The sequence below is a fragment of the Panthera pardus genome, unplaced genomic scaffold (assembly GCF_024362965.1).
Source record: "Panthera pardus isolate Hobbes unplaced genomic scaffold, ASM2436296v1 HiC_scaffold_21, whole genome shotgun sequence".
In the NCBI taxonomy this organism is placed as follows: Eukaryota; Metazoa; Chordata; class Mammalia; order Carnivora; family Felidae; genus Panthera; species Panthera pardus.
In genome coordinates, this window is record NW_026526777.1 from 29,191,660 (window position 1) to 29,214,392 (window position 22,733).

Genomic DNA, 22,733 nt, shown 5'->3' on the forward strand with positions numbered 1-22,733 from the left:
GGCTTTTGTAGGTGCCCTTTATGGACATTATGGATGTTTACTTCTCTTCCTAGTTTGCTAAGAGTTTTTAAAAATCACTAACATAACAGTAGCAAACGTGTATTACCACGTGCAAGGATTGTTCTAACTGCTTTACATATATAAATTATTTTAATCCTCACAACAAACCTATGAGGAAAGTACTATTATTATCTTTATAGATAACAAGGAAATGGAAGCTCGGAGAGATTAAATAACTTGCCGAAGGTCACAAAGCTCCTTAATGATATAGTCAGCATTCCAAAGTAGGCAGCCTGGCTCCAGAGTCCGTGTTTGTAACACTCTCTAGTACCTGTCATTAGATGTGGAATTTCACTGAACGTTTCTTGTACATCTGTTGAAATGCTTGCATGGCTTCCCTTTTATTTCATCAATGTGGTGAATTACGTTAATCGTTTTTCTAATATGAATCCAACATTGCAACTCTGGTAGAAATCTATCTTGTTCATGGGATGTAAACATTTTTCCTCCTTACTGGATTCAGTTTGTGAATATTTGTGAAGGATTTTGCATCCAGGTTAATGAGTTAGATTGGCCAATAGTGTTCCTCCTTTGCTCTGTCTTTGTGGGTCTGGCACCAGGGTTAGGCTAATCTCATTTACTAAGCTAGAGAGTACCCCGTCTTTTTCTATTCTCTGGAGAAGTGTTTAAAAATTGTAAATGTTCTTCAAACACTTGGAAGAACATTTTACCCACTCAGACTACTGGGCTATGTTTTCTTTGTGGGAAAAATGCTTAGCTACCAAATGAATTTCTTCAATGATATAGGACTATTTAGGTTTTCCATCTCTTCTTTGAGTCTGTTTTGGTGAATGGCCTTTTTCTACAAATTCACACATTTCATTAAAATTTTCAAATGTATTAGCATATAGTTTTAAATAGTATTCCTTTTTTCTGCTGAACCTGTAGTGCATCCATTTTCACTCTTAGTGTTTATTTTTGCCATTTCCTTTCCCCCATGATTAATCATAACAAAAGTTTGTCAATTTTATTAACCATGGCAAAAAGATAATCTTTGAATTTAATTATCCCCTCTATGAAGTGTTTTATTTCATTAATTTTTGCACTTCATTATTTTCCTCTAAGTTTTTAAGTACCATTCTGTGGTTTTTTTTTTCAGTTTTAAAAAGTTATTTGCTGTATTAGTGAGGATGGGCTGCCATAACAAACTCCAAACCTCGGTAGCCTAATATGATACAGTTAAGTGGAGAGGCATGGATGAACTTGCTCTATCTGAAGTCGTTTAGGAGGTTAAGTTCCTTTCATTGGTTGGCTGCACCATATTGTAGAGCTAGGGAGTCCCACAAAGGATTCTTTGCATCTAGAAAGTGGATGCTTGCAAAAGAAGTTTTAAGGGTTAGACCTGGGAGCTATTCACATCATGTCTGGGCATCCGCCATTGGCCCATTGATATGGGCACACGTGATCATATCCATGGTGGGAGGCTGGATGACTGTCTCTAATATGAATCCTTCTCTCATTGATTTTGAGCCTTTTTTCTTTTTTAGAGTTAGCATACAAGCCATAAATTTCCTTCTACATTTGATTTTCACTGAAGTCTATAAGGTTTTACACATAGTTTTATTAATTTTTATTATTTATTTCTAAATATTTTTTTCTTTTCCATTGTGCTCTTTGTGGTTGTTGTTTGAATCATTAATTGTTTAAAGTGTATTTTTAAATTTCCAATTGTGTGAGATTCCTTTCTATCTGTCTTTCATTATTGATTTCCAACTTAACTGCATTGTGGTCGATGTGGTCTACATGATACCAATCATTTAAAGTTTGTTCAAGCTAGCTTCATGACCTAGTACATAGCAATTTGCATAAACGTTTTATGCGTGCTTTAAAAGAATGCTGTTCTCCATTTGTTGGTCACAATGGTCTATGTGTATCCATTATAACAAGCTCATTAATAGAGTTGTTCACATCTTCTATATCCTTATTCCTTTTTTGTCTGTTTGATACATTAACTGCTGACAGAAGCGTGGTACGATAGCATGATGATTAGTTATTTTTTCTTGTAGTTCTATCAATTTCTGCTTTAGAAGTTTTGACACTATATTCAAAATACATCTGGGGGCTCTATGTTTAGGTGCATACCAGTTCAGAATTATCTTTGTAAATAATGCTAAGTATTCCAGTTTTTTTTTGTTCAAATAAAGTCTTTCTCTCCATCCCCATGGAATTAGGTACATGGCCTCAGTCCAGTATGACTGGAGGTTGCATTTAAATCAAGCCTTTACTTCCATATTTGTACGTTTGCCTCATTGTCCCTCTTCTTTCATTTTTATCAGTTGAGTCAGGAGAGGAGAAGATACGTGTGTGGTTGAGTCTTTGTATGTGGGTCTATTGAGAAATTGGAAGAGACATTAACATGTTGAAGAATAATCAATAGATATCAATCATCAATAGGAATAATCAATAGATATTTGAGCTCACTATATACCCGGGACTAAGCAAGAAGAGGAGGGTCCAAGAATGAATAAGGGCCAGTCCCACTTGCACGGAGTCAATATTCTAGTTGGAGAGGAAACAGACACATACCTGCGCAGGAACAAATATAAGAATGATGGCAGACTTCTCAACACAGCTGAAAGTCAAAAGATAATGGAGTGACATCTTTGGAGTATGGAAATGAAAACAAAGAATGACTTAGGATTCTATACCCCCCCAATTTTTTTCCCCAAAACTAAGGACTGGGATAATGCAATGTTGGCTTAAGCTGAATCTCCTATGGCACGTGTGGAAAACAGGGTCATTTCTAGATGCACCCCAGCTCTATGGTGAAACTTATACTCTTATTTTTTATTAAGGTTTATTTTTGACACACACACACACACACACACACGCACACACAAGAAACAACAAAAAAAGTCAGTGGAATCTTCAAGATTTCTGAAGTAAAATAGTTACATTTTAGATTTTTTCCTTTTTGAAATGTAATGGGAGCTGTTATATTACATCGTCATTTTGAGTCTTATTACATTCAAAACTAGAATTATTGTTTTAATTTTGATAAGTAATAACATTAAATGTATGAATATTGTATTTGGAATTAAGCACTTGAATTTACTCATTACTTCAGTAAGTACTTATTGAGCCTTAGTACGTGCCTGAATTCTATCTACATCCTGGGGATAAGTAATAAACTAAGTTCCTGCTCTCATGGAGAGTTATAATCAACAAATTAACATTTAATTCATTTTATCGGCTCATTTCCCTGAATATAACACCCTGACTTCATCAAGTTTTCTGAGATTCTGATCTAAAGAATTGCTATCCTAAATAGCACAAATCATTTGAAAGAAAGAGTGGTCAGTGACGTATTTTGTCTTTTTACAAAATTTTTTAAATTTTATTTATTTTGAGAGAGAAAGAGAGTGTGTATGTGTGTGTGTGAGAGAGAGAGAGAGTGCGCGCAGGGCAGGGGCAGAGAGAGTAGAGAGAGACAATCCCAAGTAGCCCCCTTACTGTCAGTGTGGATCCCCAGGGTGGGGCTTGAACTCACAGACTGTGAGATCATGACCTGAGCTGAGACTACGAGTTGGAAGCTTAATCAACTGAGCCACCCAGGTGTCCCTGTATTTTCTCTTTTATAGCTAAAATAACTAAAAAAAGAGGAGGGCAGTTCTGAGGGTAAAGATAACAGGTGTTCCAACCTTCTTGCTAGATTGCAGATGGAGTCTCTCCTTTTCTTTTTTTAAACTTTGTTTTGAGAAAGAGAGAGAGAGCATGAGCAGGGAAGGGGCAGAGAGAGAGGAAGAGAGAGAGGGAGAAAAAGAATCCCAAGCAAGGTCCATACTGTCGGCACATAGCCCGATGTGTGGTTCAACGCGGGGCTTGATGCAAGGGCTCGGTGCAGGGCTCGATGCCATCAACTGTGAAATCATGGCCTGAGCAGAAATCAAGAGTCAGACGCTTAACCAACTGAGCCACCCAGGCGTCCCTGGAGTCTCCTTCTAAATGATGCCATCTACACCTTGTGAAACTTCTCTAGACATTCCCCAGAACAGGACCCTTTGGGACTGTAGATTTAGTTACCTTCTCATGCTTTTGATGGCACTTGGCAGCCCCCTCGTGGCCAAATACTATAACTAAAAAAATCTTTTGCTATGCTGAGATGCTCAGATGTGAAGTGTACTCATGTTTGAAACTCGCTTTGAGATGTGTAAAAAAATAATAGGATGGATTAATGGATGAATAGAGAGACGCACAGATGGTTAGGTACGTGATGCAGCAGATACAACAACGCTAGTTGTAGAATCCAGGTGATGGGCATATGGATCACAGTATAATTCAGCTTTTCTGTGAACATTTATATGCTAATATATTGAATAAAAGCCTCTTTGGTAGGCTCTGGAAAAAATAAAGGATAAATAAAGACTTTTTTGGATGACTGGTAGCTGAAAAACTACATTGGCAAGAGACCTGCAATACGAGACACGTTCAAACAAGTTCTTTCGGCAGAAGCAAAATGATACGACATGGAAACCTGAACTACACAAAGGAGTGAAGAACACTGAAAATAGTAAATATAGATTGTTTTTCCTCATTAAAAATATCTTTAAAAGACAATTAAGGTTTTTTTTTAAAGTTTATTTATTTATTGTGAAGGGGGAGAGGCAGAGAGAGAGAGAGGAAGAGAGAATCCCAACCAGGTTCCGCACTGTCAGCACAGAGCCCAGTGGGGGTCTCGATCTCATGAACTGTGAGATGATGACCTGAGCCAAAATCACGAGTTGGGTGCTTAACTGACTGAGCCACCCAGGTGCCCTGACAATTGGGTTTTTAAAGCAGAAATAATAATGTATTTGGTGGGAATGCAAACTGGTGCAGCTGCTCTGGAAAGCAGTGTGGAGCTTCCTCAAAAAATTAAAAGTAGACCTACCCTATGACCCAGCAATAGCACTGCTAGGAATTGACCCAAGGGATACAGGAGTGCTGATGCATAGGGGCACGGGTACCCCAATGTTTATAGCAGCACTCTCAACAATAGCCAAATTATGGAAAGAGCCTAACTGTCCATCAACTGACGAATGGACAAAGAAGATGTGGTTTATATATTCAATGGAACACTACTTGGCAATGAGAAAGAATGAAATCATGCCATTTGCAGCAACATGGATGGAACTGGAGGGTATTATGCTAAGTGAAATAAGTCAGTCAGAGAAAGGCAGATATCATATGTTTTCACTCATATGTGGATCTTGAGAAACTTAACAGAAGACCATGGGGGAAGGGAAGGGGAAAAAAATAGTTACAGACAGAGAGGGAGGGAGGCAAACCATAAGAGACTCTTAAATACAGAGAAAAAACCAAAGGTTGATTGGGGGGTGGGGGAGAGGGGAAAGTGGGTGATGGGCGTGGAGGAGGGCACTTGTTGGGATGAGCACTGGGTGTTGCACGGAAGCCAATTTGACAATAAATTATATAAAAAATAATTAAAAAATAAAAATTCACTGAAAAAAAATAACGTATTTGGGGTTTGTAACTTGTGTAGACATAAAAAGCCATGACAAAAACAGCCCAGAAGATGGAAAGAGGAGAAGAGAGTAAGCACGCTATGGTGAGGTTCTTACTCTGTATTTGAAGAGGCATATTCTTTGAATGTAAACTGTGATAAATTAAAGATACATATTATACCCTAGACAAGTCCAGAATTTTGTTGGCTATGTCAACACTCCTTTCTCAGGAACTGAGAGAGAAAATGGCAAGAAAATCAATAAGAATATGGCAGATTTATAACACCATCAACCAACTTCACCTAATCGATATTTGCATAGCACTCCCTGAAACAAAGGCAGAATGCATCTCCTTTCAAGTGCACAGAGAATATTTAACAAGATGGGCCATACTTTGGGCCATGAAACAAGTTTCATTAGGTTTTTAAAAAATGTTTATTTATTTTTGAGAGAGAGAGAGCACGAGCAGGGGAGGGGCAGAGAGAAAAGGAGACAGAGGATCTGAAGCAGGCTCTGTGCTGACAGCAGAGAGCCCTATGTGGAGCTGAAGTTCATGAACCGTGAGACCACGACCTGAGCCGAAGTTGGATAGTTAACCAACTGAGCCACTCAGGTGTCCCCCATTAGGTTTTGAAAAGGTTGAATGACAGGGTACCTGGGTGGCTCAGTTGGTTAAGTATCCGACTTCTTGATTTCTTCTCAGGTCATAATCTCACTGTCATGGGATCGAGCCCCGTGGCAGTCTCTGCCCTGGGCATAGAGGCTGCTCAAGAGTATCTCTCTCTCCCTCTCCCTCTGGTCTTTCCCTGAGCACACACTCTCTCTCTCTCTCAAAAAAAGAATGAAGTAAACAATAAATAAATAAATAAATAGGTAGAATCATAAAAGTGTACTATCTAATTGCAATGAAATTAAGATAGAAATCAAGAAGGGATAGGTCGAAAATCTCACCTATTTCAAAATCAAACAACACACTTGTAAATAATCCACAGATAAATAAAAAAGTCATAAGGTAAATTAGAAAATATCTTGAACTGAAAGAAAATGAATACGCATATCAAAACTTGTGGTTTTATAAACCACATAGCTCAAACAGCATTTCAAAGAAAAGAGCACGTTAAATCCAAAGTGAGCCAAAGAAAGGAAATAACAAAGATAAGAGCAGAAATCAATGAAATTGAAAACAGAAAAATAACAGAAAATCAATGAAACCAAAAACTGGCTCTTTGTAAGGATCAATAAAATGAATGAACCTACAGCCAAACTGATTAAGAACAAAAAGGAGAACACACAAATTATCAATATTAAGAATGAAAGAGGGGGCGCCTCTGTGCCTCAGTCAGTTGAGAGTCTGACTTCAGCTCAGGTCACGATCTCACAGTTCGTGGGTTCGAGCCCCACATTAGGCTCTGTGCTGACAGCTCAGAGCCTGGAGCCTGCTTCAGATTCTGTGTCTCTGTCTCTCTCTCTGCCCCTCCCCCACTCATGCTCTGTCTCTCAAAAATAAATAAAACATTAAAAATTAAAAAAAGAAGAATGAAAGAGAAGATATCACTAGAGATCTTACAGCCAGTGAAAGGAAAATAAGTGAATATTACAAATAACTTTATGCTGATAAATTCAATAATCTGGATGAAACGGATAAGTTCTTTGAAAGTCATAAATTACCAAACATTCAAGATGACACTGATAGCCTGGATAGCCCTATACGCCTATTAAAGAAATTAAATTTGTGGTTAAATCCTTCCCATAGAGAAAACTCTAGGTCCGGTGGCTTTATTGGTAAGTTCTGCCAAAACCTTAAAGAAGATACTGTATTAATTCTATATAAACTTTCCCAGAAAACAGAAAAGAAGTAGGTAAGACAGATTCCAAAAACAGACCTACACATATATGGTCAATTGATTTTCAGTGAAGGTTCCGGGTAATTCAATGGGGGGAAAGAATAATCTCTTTTTAAAAATGGTGCTAGGCCAACTGGATAATGAAAAAAGAAAGAAAGCAAGCTTTGGCTATTACCTCACACCACATAGAAAACTTAACTCAAAAGGGATCGATCTAAAAGTGAGAATTAAAACCCTAAAACTTCGAGAAGAAAACAGCAGAAAATCCTTGGGGCCTTGGGTTAGGAATTATTGTTCTTCATTTACAAGTGAGCAAGCGGGCAAAGACAGGATAAGGAACTGCTGAGGCCACATAACTAGTTAGGAGGCAGAACTAGTCTTCAAACCCTAACATTCATACTCACATGGAATGTACTTGACTGGCAAGGGCTTGGGGGCTTTGTGCGGAAATGAATGAAAATGTCCATGATCTTTCCCTTCTCCTTCATGTTCTGTCCTGGTCATAGAAGTGTGCAACTCCCTCCCAGGCACACGTGATGTCCCTTGCCCCGGACGTGAGCACTGGTGTCCCCACCGTCAAAACAGACCCCTGCTTTCCACGGTCCTGGGCTGAGTTGTTCACACTGAACCGCCTGCAGTCCTCGAACCCAGCCTGTGCTTTCCCACCTCCAAGCCTGCGCTAATCACGTTCTCATCTCTGCAAGCCCACTTCCTGCTTAAATGCCGAGAAGGTTTCCACCTCCTTTAGGAAGCCCTCCTTGATGCTCTCAGCCTGCAGCTCTCCCCTCCTCTGAGCTCCTCAGGACTTTCTTGGTGCCTTTGTTAGTCTTCTCTCCCTTCCAGAAGGTAGGTGTCTTGAGGGCGGGTCCCATGTCTGAGTCACCTTTGTACCTCCCTGCACAGCACCTGCTCTGGGCCGTCCAATGGATGAATGTATCTTGAGAAGCTATCACAAGCTGGTGGTCTTTTGTTTTTGTATCTCCTTGGAAGGTCAGGCCCCAGCTCCACCCTTAGGAATGCGGAAAGGGCTCTACCATCCTTGCTATGTGAGCCTTTGTTCGGAGCCAGGCAGGCCGCGGGCACTGGGTCATCCCCTCTGTGGGAACCCCCCTCTTCTCCCCATTGCTGACACTGCGGTCTGAGCTGAAGCCCTGCCCTCCCCACACTGCAGCCTAAAGAGCACTCAGGCGAACAGTTCATACAGGCTGAAGTGTTCAGCCACTGCCTCGTAGTTTCCAAGAACTTGTTTCTTTGCCCGTGGCCCCAGGTTGGCCTGCCGTGGTAGCAAGGCAAAGACGGCAAGAGAAAACCCAAGGAAAACGGCTCTTGTGGGTTTCCCTGGTGGGGGCAGGAGTGAACCACGGCTTATGCAAAGTCATCTAGTCCGTCCCCCTGCCTCTGGGGGCCGCTATTGGGCTATTTGGGGTGGACAATTATTTCTCGAATCCAGAAAGCTTTCCCCGGGTCACATATTCCCACATCTCGGAAAGGAGTTTTTGACATCCACCCTCCTTCATCCCTCTGTGGGGCTTGTGCGCCTTCCTTCCTGCATCTGACTGCAGTTGGGTGTGAGGGGAGGCCAGGAAGACGACGGAAGCCTGGATCCGGGCAGAGGGAGTGAAGAGCAGACTATGTCAGGCCACTGGCCGGGCTTCGGAGCTGGCACCCTGGGACAGAGTGGGGCTCAGCCTTCCTGGGGCCCCCTCCTTCCTTCTCGTCCCTGGGAACCCTGGAGAATTTCATGGAAGCCCAGGAGGCACAGAGGCCACGCCTTAGGGATGGAGGGGCACCTTCCGGTGGGAGGTCACATAGAGGTCCTTCCCTGGAAAGGGAGGCGTCCCAGCCTGTCTGTGACACAGGGACTGTGGAGAAGGCGAGGAGGGGCCCACACAGCCCTGGATGAGAGCCAAATACCCATGCACTTGACGGTCTCTCTCAGCACCTTCTCACGGGGCCCACAGGTCACAACCTGGAGTAGGATTTTCCCCAACCCAGACTCTTTCTGGTGCCGGGGAGGGACAGGCAAAGGGCAGTCCTGGGTAACACTGGCTCCGTGACCCCTACACTATAACACCCAGGAAAGCCCTTGCTCTGCCGCTCACACGAGTTTTGCCAAATAGAGGAGCGTGGGAGGTCTCTCTACTATGCAGACCCAACAAGTCTTCTCCGCTTTTCTGCCCCGGGGAAGCCACTGCTCACAGGCCTGGGCTGCAGAAGGAGGCCAGTCCTCACCCAATTTTTCCCTTGAGCCAGAACCCACCCGTCCTCCCAGCTGGAGCCTGGAATGAAGGCTCTGTATTGGGAACCTTTCCTCCACCACACCAACCCCAAGTTAACTTGCAAATGATAGGCTTGTATTAGCTTAATGTTTTAATGATGAAAGGCACAGAAGGCACTCCCTCCACACATGCCCTGGACGCCCTGGCCCTCACCCAGGTCCTCTGATCTCCTCATTCTTCCCTCTGGTGTCCACAGCAGGCCCAGCTCTTCTGCTCTCCTTCTAGGAACCCAGCTCGGGAAAACAAGGACTTGGCCTCCATGTTGCAGACAGGTTCTTTCTGGATTCCCACAAAGTAGAAAAGAAAGAAGCCCACGTAATGAGGGCGGAGGAGGTTCCCTGTCATCTGTTCAGGCACTTGGCTTGGGGTTGAGAGGCTGGATGCCCCCGCTTCTTCTCTTTCTTCCCCAAGGACTCCATGCCCTTCTGGTGGAACATCCCCAGGCTCTGGGCACTACCAGTGTGCTCCATCCTTTAGGACTGGCTCTCTGGGCCAGTGTGGGCGTCAAGAGGGAAGTTTCAGGAATCTGTCACCATCCGATGGCTGTGGGGCCAGACAGGGCCATCCCAGGGAGAGGTGGGGCTAGGAGCTAGATTCTGCAAGACAAAGCACACCAGAATATTCTGGCTGGTCCCGAAGGAGCAGCTGCCACTTCCCCTCCCACCCCTCTTACATGGTGAAGGTCACACAGAACAGGGTCAGGCCCAGGGGCTCTGCCGTCAGGGGCCATGGGTTCAAATGCAGAGACACCGCGTGCTCTCCGAGCTTGGGCAAACTCCCTCCCTGGCAACCATCTCCAAACGCCTTTTTGAAAACAGTCTTTTCAGGACTAGGTGTGTGCACACGCTGGGGCGCTTTGAGAGTGGCTTCCCGAGGGCCTTGGCATAAATGCCACAGAAACAAAAGACACGCTGGTTTGGGGCTGAAAGGGCCATTTTTGCCCAAAGGTTGATTCTGAAGAGTGAAAAATGTGTAGGAGTTACTTTTCTCCCCCTTCTTCAAAATGGAAGATGTTTAAGTACTATTAAGGAAAAAATGGTTTCTTATTAACATACAGTATTTGCTTTACTGAAAAGGAGACTACTGATAAGGAAATCAGTGGGGCTTTTTGGACTTAACGTCTGTATCTGGGCAAATTTATGAAGGTGCAACACGGAAGGCAGAAGAAGCCTCTTTAGCTCTCAGCTTGAGATGTGTTGCAAGGCCATCCTGGGAAGCTTGGGTGGGTGGCACATAGTCCCCTAAGCCAAGAGTTGGTTGTCAAGGATCTAAGTCAATACCTCATTTTGCAGATGGGCAAATCAAGGCCCTGGATGGCAAGAGATGGCCAGCTTAGGTAACAGAGATCCTGGAGAGCCAAGGCGGTTGGAAGAACCTGGTATCCTGACCTGCAGCCCAATCACTCTTGAGGCGACAGGGTGGGCTCCCTGCTCTGACTCTCCTTCCCTTCCCCCTTGCCAGCTTGGGCTTCTGCCAGGGCGGGACGTTTACCTATGACAATGAGGGTGGCGGTGCTGACAGCCTGGCCCAGCGTGTTCTCAGCCACTGCCTTGTACTGGCCGCTGTCCTTGGAGGAGACACTGGGGATGATGAGGGAGCACACGCCCAGCACATCAGTGCTATATACTTCCGGGTTTCCTGCCAGGCTCTGATCGTCCTTGAACCAGGTGACGCTGGGCCGGGGCCAGCCCTGCACGGCACAGCTCATGCAGCACTCACAGCCCTCAGGCAGCAGGTGGGTCCGCAGGCCCACCAGGAACCGGGGCTTCTGGCTCAGGTCAGGCTCCCGGTAGCTGGGAGCCTTCACCGTGAACCTGTCTGTGGCAGAAACCAGGGCGAGAGAGAGAGAGAGAGAGAGAGAGAGAGAGAGAGAGAGAGAAGGTCAGCAAGCAAGGAAGGGCTGGCTGAGGCATGAGTCACATGGAATGTAGGCATTTCCTCGGTCCTTCTGCCACATCTTACCTGCACATTTGGCCCCCACGGCTTGACTCACTCTTATATCTTTTTCTTAAAATACCTTTTGGATTTTTTTTTTTCAACTACAAGCTAATACACATTCACTGTGGACAAACTAGAACGTATAGAAAGTCAAAAAGGGAAAGAATAAAAACCATGCATAATTTCACTGCCTATCAACGACCAGGGCTAACATTTTGGTGTGGAATCTTCCAGACATTTTTTTTGTGTGTGTGTTTTAGAAATATGGAATCATGCATTCGATTTCATAATCTGCTTTTTCCAGTAACTACTTTGAAGGCCCACATTTCGTTAACTCTAAAACATACTTGGTTTTCAGAGAAACATTAACCTCTCTTTGCTGTATTGCCTGCAGCTGATTTGTGACCCCGCCCAAAGGCTTCCTGGACACGCGGACACCCACGGCCCTCTGTTCTCTCTGGACCCACTCTGAGTCAAGGACACAGAGGCCCGTAGGCTGAGCGAGGTTCAGAGGTGGTGAGGCGGGGAGTGGGGGAGGCAGGGAGGCGGGGATGAGGGCGGGGCGGCCAGAGATACACTGAGCCAGCTCGGCCACCACTGCCTGGGTTGCCCCCCAGTGGCAGCCCGCGTCCCTGAGAGCTCACCTCGATGCCGGGGGATGCACCAGGGCTGACTGGTGTCTGAGGGCTGGCTGGCTCCCAGCTCGTTCTTGGCCACCACCCGGAAGTGGTACTCGTGGCCGGGGAGCACACCCAGGAGGGTGAAGTGGTTGGTGTGCACGTGGTCGGCCACCTGGCGCCAGGGCCCGTGCGCCGAGGAGCGTGTCAGCACCTCGTAGTGCAGGGGGACATCCCCGGCCTCATCTGGAGAAGGTTCCCACTCAGCCGTCACTGTCCCAGGCACGTTCTCCTGCAGGCGGATGGGCCCGGGAGACTTCGGGCATGCTGCTCAAGAAAGCAAAGGGGGCTGAGTTCCGGGGCTACCGAGCGGGGATCCCCAGGGCTTCTGCATGGCCCTCCAAGTCTTCCGAGGTCCTGGGAGTGCAGTCTTGCCATGCAGGCAGCTAGAGCCAGAGAGAGAGCTCAGCTGGGGGTCTGCAGCTATCCCTAGAGAGTAGAAAACCTTTCCAACAAGAATTATTTGAATTCACTCTGGTTTATAAGTCAAATGACACAGGACAGTGGAGGGGCTTCCACAAGACCAAGTTGCAGAGCCCCCATCATTAGCTGTAGGTCACTTCTGTGTTCTAGAAGCTTCTCCAGGGTGGGTGGGGGTTATGTGGGAGTCCCAGTGGGGAGGGCAACATTTATCGTGTACAAGGACCACAGACAATCCTTCCAAGGCTCATTCAGTTGAGGTAATGATGATGACTGTCTTTGCTCACTGACCCCAAATGAAGAATAACAAGTCCAGTGAAGGGCTGTGGCTGGACTGTCCCTAAGTTCCAGGGGCAGGACAACGGACCCGCAACCCGCACCCCACTCCAGACTCTCCTTCTGCCTTTTCTCCTTTCTTCAAGCTCTTAGAAATGGCTGGTGGTGTGGTCACCTTGGATTCCCTGGCATGGTAGACGAGCTGAGACCCGTGACTAGGCCAGATGGAGAGCTCCATGCCTTGGGGAGTGGCAAACCAGTGTCGGCTGACCCTGCCTAGGCCTGCCTCACCTGCCACCCTGAGGGGGAAGCTGTAGGTAGCCTCCTTGCCCTCCAAGCTCCTCAGCACCACAGTGTAGAGGCCACTGTCTGAGAGGCTGGCCACAGGAATCAGGAGCTGGGTGAGGCCATCCTTGGTGAAGGTCACATTTCTTTTAGGCAAGGGCAAGCCATCCTTCAGCCAGGTCACCTCAGGCATGGGGGCAGCCTGGGAAATGAGAGGAAAGAAAAGTAAGCAGGGGAGGTTTTGTGGGGGTGATGGTATTTAAGCTGGGCCTAAGGGGAGAAGAGCATTCTCGGAGGGGAAATGTCTGGGCAGAATCACAGAGGTGGGAAGTGCCTCTTTAGGGAGGGGCTGGTCGAGAGGGAGTGATACAGGAAGGTATGGTAGGGGGCGGTGGGATAGTGAGGAAGCAGGACAGGGAGAGTAAGGCAAACCCCCAGCTCCCCGCGAGATCCTCTGGTACTGTACTCACTGGGCATCAGAGTCAAATGGGCATTCCAACAGTAATGAACCTCACGGGATTGTTCTGAGGACTGGAGAAGTTAGTAACACGTGGAAAGCATAGAGAAGAGGGCCGAGGAACACTCAGTGTTAAACACTCAGTGTGTGTTAGGTATTTTTGTCACCACCGTTGTCCTTATTATGGTCTCATTGTTAAGGACATGTAATTTAAATTTTTTTAAATGTTTTATTTATTTTTGAGACAGAGAGAGACAGAGCATGAGCAGGGGAGGGGCAGAGAGAGAGGGAGACACAGAATCCGAAGCAGGCTCCAGGCTCTGAGCGGTCAGCACAGAGCCTGATGCGGGGCTCGAGCTCACGAACCGTGAGATCATGACCTGAGCCGAAGTCGGACGCTTAACCGACTGAGCCACCCAGGGGCCCCAAGGACATGTAATTTTAGAGTTATGTCTGGGTTTGAGTCTGGCTCTGCCGCCTATGAGTTCCCACACAGATGATGTTGGTGACAATGATGATTCTTTCTAAAGGCTTTTAAAATTTAATTAGAGAGAGAGAGAGAGAGTGCAAGTGGGAGAGGGAGAGAGAAGGGGGGAGGGGCCAGGGGAGACACAGAGAGAGAGAGAGAGAGAGAGAGAGAGAGAATCCCAAGTAGGCTCCACACTAACAGTGTGGAGCCCAACGCGGGGCTAGAACGCATGAACCAAGAGTTGATCATGACCTGAGTCGATACTGGATGCTTAACCGACTGAGCCACCCAGGCGCCCCGACAATGATGATCTTAATAGTAATCATCATCATCATCGTAATTACTGATGGATAACACACACTGGGCACTTGCTATATGCCAGGTACTGCACATGCTTTCCATGTATTAATTCCTTGAATCCTCAGAAAAATCCTTTGAGATAAGTTACTATTATCCCCATTTGACAGATGAGGAATTTGGAACACAGAGAGGTTAAGATATTTGTCCAAAGTCAAATGGCTAGTGAGTAATGATGCTAGAACCTGACCCCAGGCAATCTGGGCTTCCAGCCACCACACATTACTGCTACATTACACATACAGAGACAGGTGGTGTTGGTTGGGGATCATCCCGAGTCAAATGCAGGTCATGTGCTTGTACAATACTCATTCTAAGGTCAAAAGGGATTATCCATCCTGCAGGCCCCTGAATTCCCAGGCTATGTAAGGAGAGGTGGAGGAAAGTGGGCACCATAGCTTAGAGGTGCAGTGACAGAAGCTACCACTAGAGGGACTTGTAGACAAGAGCAGAGTGGCCACCCAGTGGCCAGGTGAGGAGGGGCTGTGCCTTCAGGGAGGACCCTCTTCCTTCCTCATTTCTGGCCTGATTTGCAGCACAAGCCCTGACCACTGGCTGGGGACCAAAAAGGAGGGCGGTGGGGAAGAGAACCACAGGGCTGAATCCGGCTCTCTTGGCTGCTCTGGGCTCCCTTCTTCCCCACTCCCCATTAGATATACTCACTTCAAAGGAAACAGGCACACGAATGGTGTCCCCAGCTCTGACCATCAGCAGGTCCTCTGTGCTGGAATCCATGAGGAACTTGGGACAGACTGGAACACACAATATGGCTCGTCACCTCCCTCCACCCTTGGGCCCCAGCTCCAGGTCTCCAACAAGGCGGAGCTGGAGGGGGAAGTCTGGGCCTGACTAATTGGTGCAGAGATCTATGGTGGCAGGGGAGGCTCTGGAGGAAATGGATAGGGAGCTGGGAGGAGGATCCCGGGGGCAGGGGGGGAGCCGCAGGAGGTGGTGGGGAGCTGAGAAAGGGAAGCCATCGGGGAGAGGGTGCGGGTTAGGCCGGAACAGAGGGGGACAGTGAAAAGGTAATCCAACTCTTGTTTTGCAGAGGAGATAGATGAACACTGATCTGAGCTAGGAAGTGACAGGCTTGGGACCACACCAAGCCGGAGGCGGAACCAGGACAAGGTCCCAGGATTCTGGACTCTGGGTACACGTGCTATTCATTGTACTTGTCTTCCTTATGGTTACTATGACAACTAGGGCCTGCTGGGATGGCCCAGGTCAGCTTGGGTCAAAGACGAGTCAGCTGTTTCCAGGGGTTAAATCCAAAGGAAAAGATCCACATTTGGGTAACAGGGAGCTGTGTGTCTTCTACTCTGAGCACGAACTGTGGGTGCTTAGTACCACTTGAGTAGCACTTATGCCTTCTTAGGTCATGCTTGGGAAGCAGCAAAGAATCCTGGAGAGAGCCTGGACTTTGGAGTCAGTCACCTGGTTTAAATCCTGGCCATGCCACCTACCAGTGGTATGACCCAGGGCCAAGGGCCTCTGACCTCAGGTTCCCTATCTGTAAATTGGGGGCAAAAATGCGAACCCTGGAGGATTTTTATGACTCGTAATGAGAAAACATTTCTGGACGGGCCTGCCTGGTCCAGTGCCGGGCTCATAATAGGTGCTTGATAAATGGCCCTTCATGAAACTGGGGAAGGGGATCCTGGCTGAGCAAGTGCACGGACGCTGCTCAGAGGCCCTCTCAGGAAGGGGGCCCAGGAAGAGCAAGGAGGTGGCACTCACCGGTAACAGGCATGGCTTGCACTAATGCATCCAGGGCAGTGGGCTGGCCGTGGCCCCCGTTGTTAACTGCTGTCACCCTCATGAAGTAGCCCTCTTGGGGCCGTAGCCCTTTGACTGTGAAGGTGGTGACCGGCACGGTGCCCGTATGGCATGGGCTCCATTGCAGACTGTCTGAGCCACACAGCTCCACCACATATCCCTGGGCTTCGTCCCCATCCTGAGCATCCGGCTGGGCCCAGCTCAAGGTGATGCTGGTGTTCGACGTATCTGTGACTTGGAGGTCCCTCACGGGCCCTGGGGGTCCTGGCCAGGTACCACGGGAATGTCAGGAACGGCATCACCCTCTCTTGAGGGAGGCCACTCAGTGTGGATATTCATTAGTTTTCATGCGGGAGGTTGGGTATCTCTTTCACTTAAGGATTCTGCCCCTAGACTTCCCTAGAGCAGGTACCTGGAACCACACCCTTACTCTGTCCTATACTCTGCCTCAGCTACGCACCACAGATCCCAGGTCACCTGCTCCAGAAAGCTTTCCCCACCTCAGTCCACTCATTCAGCCACCTGCCAACCCACTTCCCCTAACTGCCCTTCTGTATTTCCTGGAATGGGGTATTTTTGTTGATGGCCTCTTGGGCTCCAAGATCCCTGAAGGCTAGAATTCTATCTTTTGGTTCTGAGCTCTAAGTTAGTCAAGACCACCTTTTGGGCACTCAGTCCATGCTTACTCTTCACCTGTTAAATGGGAAGGAAAATAACAGGCCCTATGCACCCACAGGGGTTGTGATGTGTGTAAAGAAAGGGCTCTGTGAATTGCACAGCAGTCTCTCAGGCCTGGTTGCCCACTGGAATCATGTAGGGGGAGCCTTATAAACACTGATGCCTAGATCCCACCGCCAGAAACGTGCATTTCATTAGTCTGGGGTGCAGCCCAGGCAGCAGGATTTTTAAGAGCTGTCCACGTGTTTCCAAATCTGGGCTAGGGCAGTGCTTCTCAAACTTGAATTTGTTTACAAACTGCCTGGGGATTTGGTTAAGACTACAGATCCTAATTCGGCAGCCTGGGTGAGGGCTGAGATTCTGCATTCCTAGCAAGTCCCCAGGTAATGCTGCTGGTCCATGGACCATGCTTCGTAGCAAGGGTCTAGGACAGGTAGGGACTGGGGTGGCTAATGTGGGGCGCTGCTTACGCTGCTTGCTGTCTCCATTCCCTAGTAGCGATGGGAGAGGGAGAGAGATTGATAAACTAGGACGGGGTTGGTCCACTTGCAAGGGATAAAATCTTCCCCCTCTCATCCCCTCCATTCCACACTCTGCCCTTTCTAGGACTAAAACTTAGATGCCACTGGGTCCATTCAACTTGTACAAAGTTCTGTTCCTGCTGGATTCGTTTCAACAGACCTGACACCTACCGTGTGTGCCCTGTGGGGATACAAAAGTACTCTCAAGGTGTGGACCACCTGGCCAACCCAGGAGGTGCCAGAAATGTGCCGCTCCCTCCATGGCTTGTCATTAGCAGACTCATAAGGGGATAAGAGGCTCATAAGAGGTATACAGAGGAGCGTCTTCCAACTTGTAGGTCTCGGGGTGAGGTTTTGGATAGGTGTTTTGTGGAAAAGGTATTCTCTCCTCAAATTTGGGAAATCTGGCTCAAACTAGAACAGGACCCTTTCCTGTAGGACTTGGAAATATCAGAGGCTAGATGTTATAAATATCTGTGGTTGTGGTGGTGGTGGTGGTGGTTGTTATGAACATCTTTGATCACAGAACTTTTTGGCTGTCTGTGTTGTTCTCAACATCATGATGCTCTGACATCTCTCTGTGCATGGAGGTCTGAAATCACAGACAGGGAAATGCTGTTCGAGGCTGAATGTTTCTCAAGGGCAGAGACCAGGATTTATTTACCTAGTTGCAGGCACAGTGTTAGCCACCTTGAAGGGCAAATATCTGCTGTTTGGAGAGTCAATGGTGAGGTTCCCCTGTGACCTCCCACCTGCCCCACAGAGATGACGACCCTTCACTGGGGTGGGCGGACAGTTATAGGACTGGAATGAGTCCTTGAGAGCTGACCTGCTCAGAACCTGAAGAGTGAGCAAAGTGATTTTAGGAAGGGCTTCTTCTAATCCCCACTGCCTGGCCCCTGGGCCTGTCTGATCTCAACTTGGGGCCTTATGTCTCCCCCAGGCCCCTAAAATATGCCTCACCCCAGAGGCCTTCCGACCTTTGTCTTCCAGCCTTCCTGACCGTTTCCTTCAGGACTGGCCCTGACCTACGGCCCCAGTCCTGTCCCGCAGGCTTCAGAGCTGTCCTCTGCGCCTCACCACCACCACCCCCAACCTGGGTTGGTGCCCTACTTACTCATGGGGTCCCGAGCAAAGACAGCATCTGATGGGGGTCCAGGCTCTCCGGGGCCAGAGGGAGCCACAGCCGTGACCCGGAACTGATATTGACAGCCCTGCCGCATGTCCACCACGGTCCACTTCCTGCCTGTGAGAAGCCAACCCCACATTAGTCCCACCGTGACAGGACCAGGTGATGGGGACACAGATGGTGCCACCAAGCTCTGGAAAAGACCAAACCTAGGGTACTAACACCTTCCTCCTCTCCAGGCAGCCAGCTACCGGTGACTCGGTTCTCTCCAAGGTGAAAACAACACTGCTCAGGATGTCAGAGGCCCTAATCCTTGTCTGGTTCTGTCACTAACCTGCTGGTGGTCTTGGACAAGTGCCTTAATCTCTCTGGTTCTCTCTGCTTTACAGAGTTATAAGAGTTGTTATAAATATATATATTTATAAATAAGAATGACTAAATAGGGAAGTTGGAAGAATGCCCTTAGTTCCAAACCCTTTTTCCAGAGATGAGGGAACTGAGGCCCTGAGAGGCCTCTGCTCCTAAGTGGCACAGCCCTGGCTAGAAACCTGGTCTCCTGACAACCCGCCTCGAACCTGGTCTTTCTCCTGCAAACTTGGCTTGGACTTTTCTGAGTTCTTTCCGATCTCAGAAAGCAGTTTCTTGGAAACCGTAGGGAAGCTAATGGGATAGGGGGCACTTCTCCCCATCTTATGGATGAGGAAGGTAAGATCTAGAGAAAAGAGCGCATTGCCTGAGGTCCAGGCCCGAAGGAAAGGGGTTAGTGCTAGCAGCTCCATCTCTGGCTCCCATCCTGAGACTTCTGGAACCCTCTCCAGGGTTTCCTAACCTTGGCACTATTGGCATTTGTAGCCAAATAGTTCTTTGGGGGCGTGGGGATGGGGAGAGGGGCGCGGCCCTGTGTATCGTAGCATGTTTAGCGGCGTCTCTGGCCTCTACCCCCCCACCTTCCCACACTTCAGTTATGACAACCCCAAATTGCCAGACAATTGCCAAATGCCCGCAGGGGGCGAGACCACCCCAAGTGAGACCCACTGTACTAACGGGATCGGGCGCGATGGTGCCACAGGACCCTGGAGCCCGGAGGTCACGTAGGGAAGCTTTGGGCCAGGATAACTCAGAGTGCCCATTCTGGCCCACTCACCAGGCACGGGCTGCGCATTTACTGCTGTCCAGGTGTTACTCCCCTTCTTGCGCTTCTCGATCAGGTAGCCCAGGATGTGGGCACTGCCGGGGCCCCGAGGTGCCGTCCACGTCAGTGTGATGCCCTGGCTGGAGGCCGACTGGATGGCTGGGATGGAAGGGGGCCCGGGGAGAGCTGGGGGCAGAGAAGGTACAGATCAACCCAGCGGCTGAGGAAAGGTGCCAGCTCACAGTGAGGTCCTGGGGGCCACACTCTGCTCTTTCCTAGGGAGCGTCAGGGGGCTGAGCCAGCCTGCCCTAGGACACTGTTCTGGCTGTGGCCTGGGAGCCTAGAGGCTGCCCTGAGGCCCCTCAGCTTCAAGTTCCCTCCAGATGGAGGGCATCTGCTGGGGAATGGTGCTTGCCCCACCCACGCTCCTGAGAACACGGGCTCTGCTTGTCCACCCCTACTCCCAGAGAGCCAGGGCCGCGAGAAGACCCCATAAATCTTGCTTCCTGATCGCCCGCCAGATCCCCAAGGAAGCTGACGTAAGGAGTCTCCACAGTGCTCTAGAAGGGCCCCAAGACCCCCGGTGTCCCTCAGTGTCTGGGGCGGCCCCGCCTACTCTCTGGGCACAGCGGAGAGCCCGGGAGTGTTAGAGCCCTCTTACCCTCGGGAGCCACCAGCACCTCTGTGGACTCCAGGGCCTCCCCCGGCCCCTCAGAGGTCACAGCCCGCACTCGGAAGGTGTATTTCTTGCCCTGCTCCACGTGGGTATCGGTGAAGGTGGTGCTGTCTGCGGGGGGCTCGCCCACCTTCAGCCAAGTGCTTCTGCCAGCCTGCCGCCTCTCCACCACGTAGTGCTCCAAGGCCCGGCCCCCGTCGTCCTGGGGGGGCCGCCAGTGGAGGCAGACACCAGCCCCCTGGCAGTCCTGTGCCTCCAGGGGACCTTGTGGGGGCTGGGGCTTGTCTGGGGTCCCACCGAGAGGAGCAGGAAGAGAAGGGGGGGTCAAAGGAGCTGGAGGGGAGTGGCGCTAGACTGCCCCCCTCATCAGCGGATAAGCCTGCAGTGGGGTAGAATGTCCAGAGGGCCTTGGGCATTACCTGGAGGTGTCCCCGGTCTCCACCCCCAACACACACACACAGACCCACAGGGGTGACGTGGAACGTGCCACCGTGGCTGCCCCTGCTCCGCGCTAACTTGCTGCCACCACTCAAGGCCGGGTGAGTTAGCTCCCGGGGCCGGGCGCATTCTCCCGGAGAAGCACAACCAGAGGGAGCCCAGCCCTGTATTTATCTAAACTGCTTCTTCCTGACCAGTCTGAGAGGGGGAGAAAGGACAAGGTGGAGAAGGTCTGGATCTTAAACAGCATGCAAATGAGGATCTGAGCCCGGGGACCGCACTCTGGGCCTGCTCCTCCTGGCAGGGAGGTTCCAGAAGCCCAGGACCCTCAGGCCTTGGCTGGGGAGAAGGCTGGGGCTGGCACCTATAACTTGCAGGGTGAGCTCGGCCTGGACGGAGCCTCCCTCGCTCCTCAGCGTCACGCTGTACTGGCCACGGTCCTTCCTGCCAGCGCTAGGGAGGCACAGCCGAGTGAAGCCGTCCCCCAGGGCCACCTGGACCCCCCGGCTGCTGCCGCTGCCCACCAGCTCAGCTCCGTCCTTCTTCCAGGCAGCCTGAACTGGGAGGTGGCTCTGGAAGGGGATCTTCACTGTCACCGGCTTCCCAGCCTTGACCACCAAGGGCTCTCTCAGTTTCTCTGTCACATCTGGAGCGATGACGGGGCGATCTAGAGACACAACGGGGCAAGGGCGTCAAACGGCAGCCTGGGCACCGCGCACCTGGGGGGTGGGGACACAAGGACCCGGAGAAGGAAATGTGACTGAGAGTAAAGACCGCTCCCCAAGAGGACTAACAAGGGGATGAATGGGCTTCATCTGCTGCAGGAGGGACTAGGATTAGACCTCTCTTCCTGACAGAGGGTAGGGAGAGTGTGGGTCGGCTTTTTAAAATCACCTTCTCAGACTGAGGATGAGATTCGTCACTGGCTGCAGACAAGCACACAGTCAGGTGTCTAAAGGGGGAGCATACCACCTGGTGCAAAGGGGCTGCTGAGCAGGGCAGGGCGGAGCCTCACCATGGACACTCAGGGTGGCCTCGCTCCGCTGGTTGCCGGCTACAAAGGTGTACCTCCCAGCCTGGGGCCCCTGCACATGGGCAATGAGGAGCCTGTGCACGAGACCATCTTGCTCAAAAGTTACTCCATCCTGGGCGCTGAGCTGGAAACAAGGGCCACAGAAGAGCCTGTCATCCCCACCCCTGCCCAGCTCCTCCAGGCACCCCCCGGGGTAAGCAGAGGCCCCTCCCACAAACTGGTGGAAAAGCACGGGGGCAGGCAGTACCTTGACTCCATCTTTAAACCAGGCACCGGGGCCCAGGTCACGGGTGAGGGTACAGGAGAGGACAGCGGCCTCTCCCTGCTGTACTTCCAGGTCAGCCAGGCTCTTGGAGAAGTAGCTCATGGGGCCTGGAGATACACAGAGGGAGTTTGGGGGGGCTAGCCACCCAAGGATTCCCCCTAAGGCCCAGCCTCCCAGACCATGGCCTACACTGTGCCCTGGGAGGCCACCACATCCTGCCAGCTGGGCTCAGCAAAGCCAAACCTTCCATTTCTTCTCAGCAGGACCTAGGCTTGTATGGGAGACCTGGGACGCAAGGTAGATGAGGGGCCCCTTGAGTCACATGGGTGGGAAGTCTGAGGTCTGAGTGGCTCACACAGAGCATTTCAACAGCTCTAGTTCTTTGGACATAGGATGTTAAGACAGAGACCCAGAGACCTCTGGGCCCCACGCAGCCTGGATCCCACCTGCACAAGGAAGAAGAGGCTGCTTCCTAGATGGGAAGAGATCCCTAAAAATGGGGGGAGAGGCGCCAGCAGGGACAAACTCCTGGGGCTGGAGACAGAATTGAGACCGACCCAGTCATTCCAGTTGCCCTTG

At 49.6% G+C, this 22,733-nt stretch overlaps 1 protein-coding gene across 1 annotated transcript in view; it reads right to left on the reverse strand.

Annotated features, from left to right (window-relative positions):
* Positions 1-9,697: 9,697 nt before the first annotated feature.
* Positions 9,698-22,733, reverse strand: part of IGFN1 (immunoglobulin like and fibronectin type III domain containing 1) — a 33,518-nt gene continuing 20,482 nt past the window's right edge. The window contains exons 13-24 of the mRNA XM_053909079.1: positions 22,137-22,261; positions 21,872-22,013; positions 21,221-21,523; positions 20,404-20,703; positions 19,755-19,928; positions 18,599-18,727; positions 16,244-16,546; positions 15,170-15,258; positions 13,230-13,425; positions 12,210-12,509; positions 11,119-11,445; positions 9,698-10,223 (exon numbers count right to left, since the gene is read on the reverse strand). Coding sequence (XP_053765054.1) covers positions 10,210-10,223; positions 11,119-11,445; positions 12,210-12,509; positions 13,230-13,425; positions 15,170-15,258; positions 16,244-16,546; positions 18,599-18,727; positions 19,755-19,928; positions 20,404-20,703; positions 21,221-21,523; positions 21,872-22,013; positions 22,137-22,261 — 2,402 coding nt within the window. The 3' untranslated portion in view covers positions 9,698-10,209. The remainder of the gene's footprint in view (positions 10,224-11,118; positions 11,446-12,209; positions 12,510-13,229; positions 13,426-15,169; positions 15,259-16,243; positions 16,547-18,598; positions 18,728-19,754; positions 19,929-20,403; positions 20,704-21,220; positions 21,524-21,871; positions 22,014-22,136; positions 22,262-22,733) is intronic.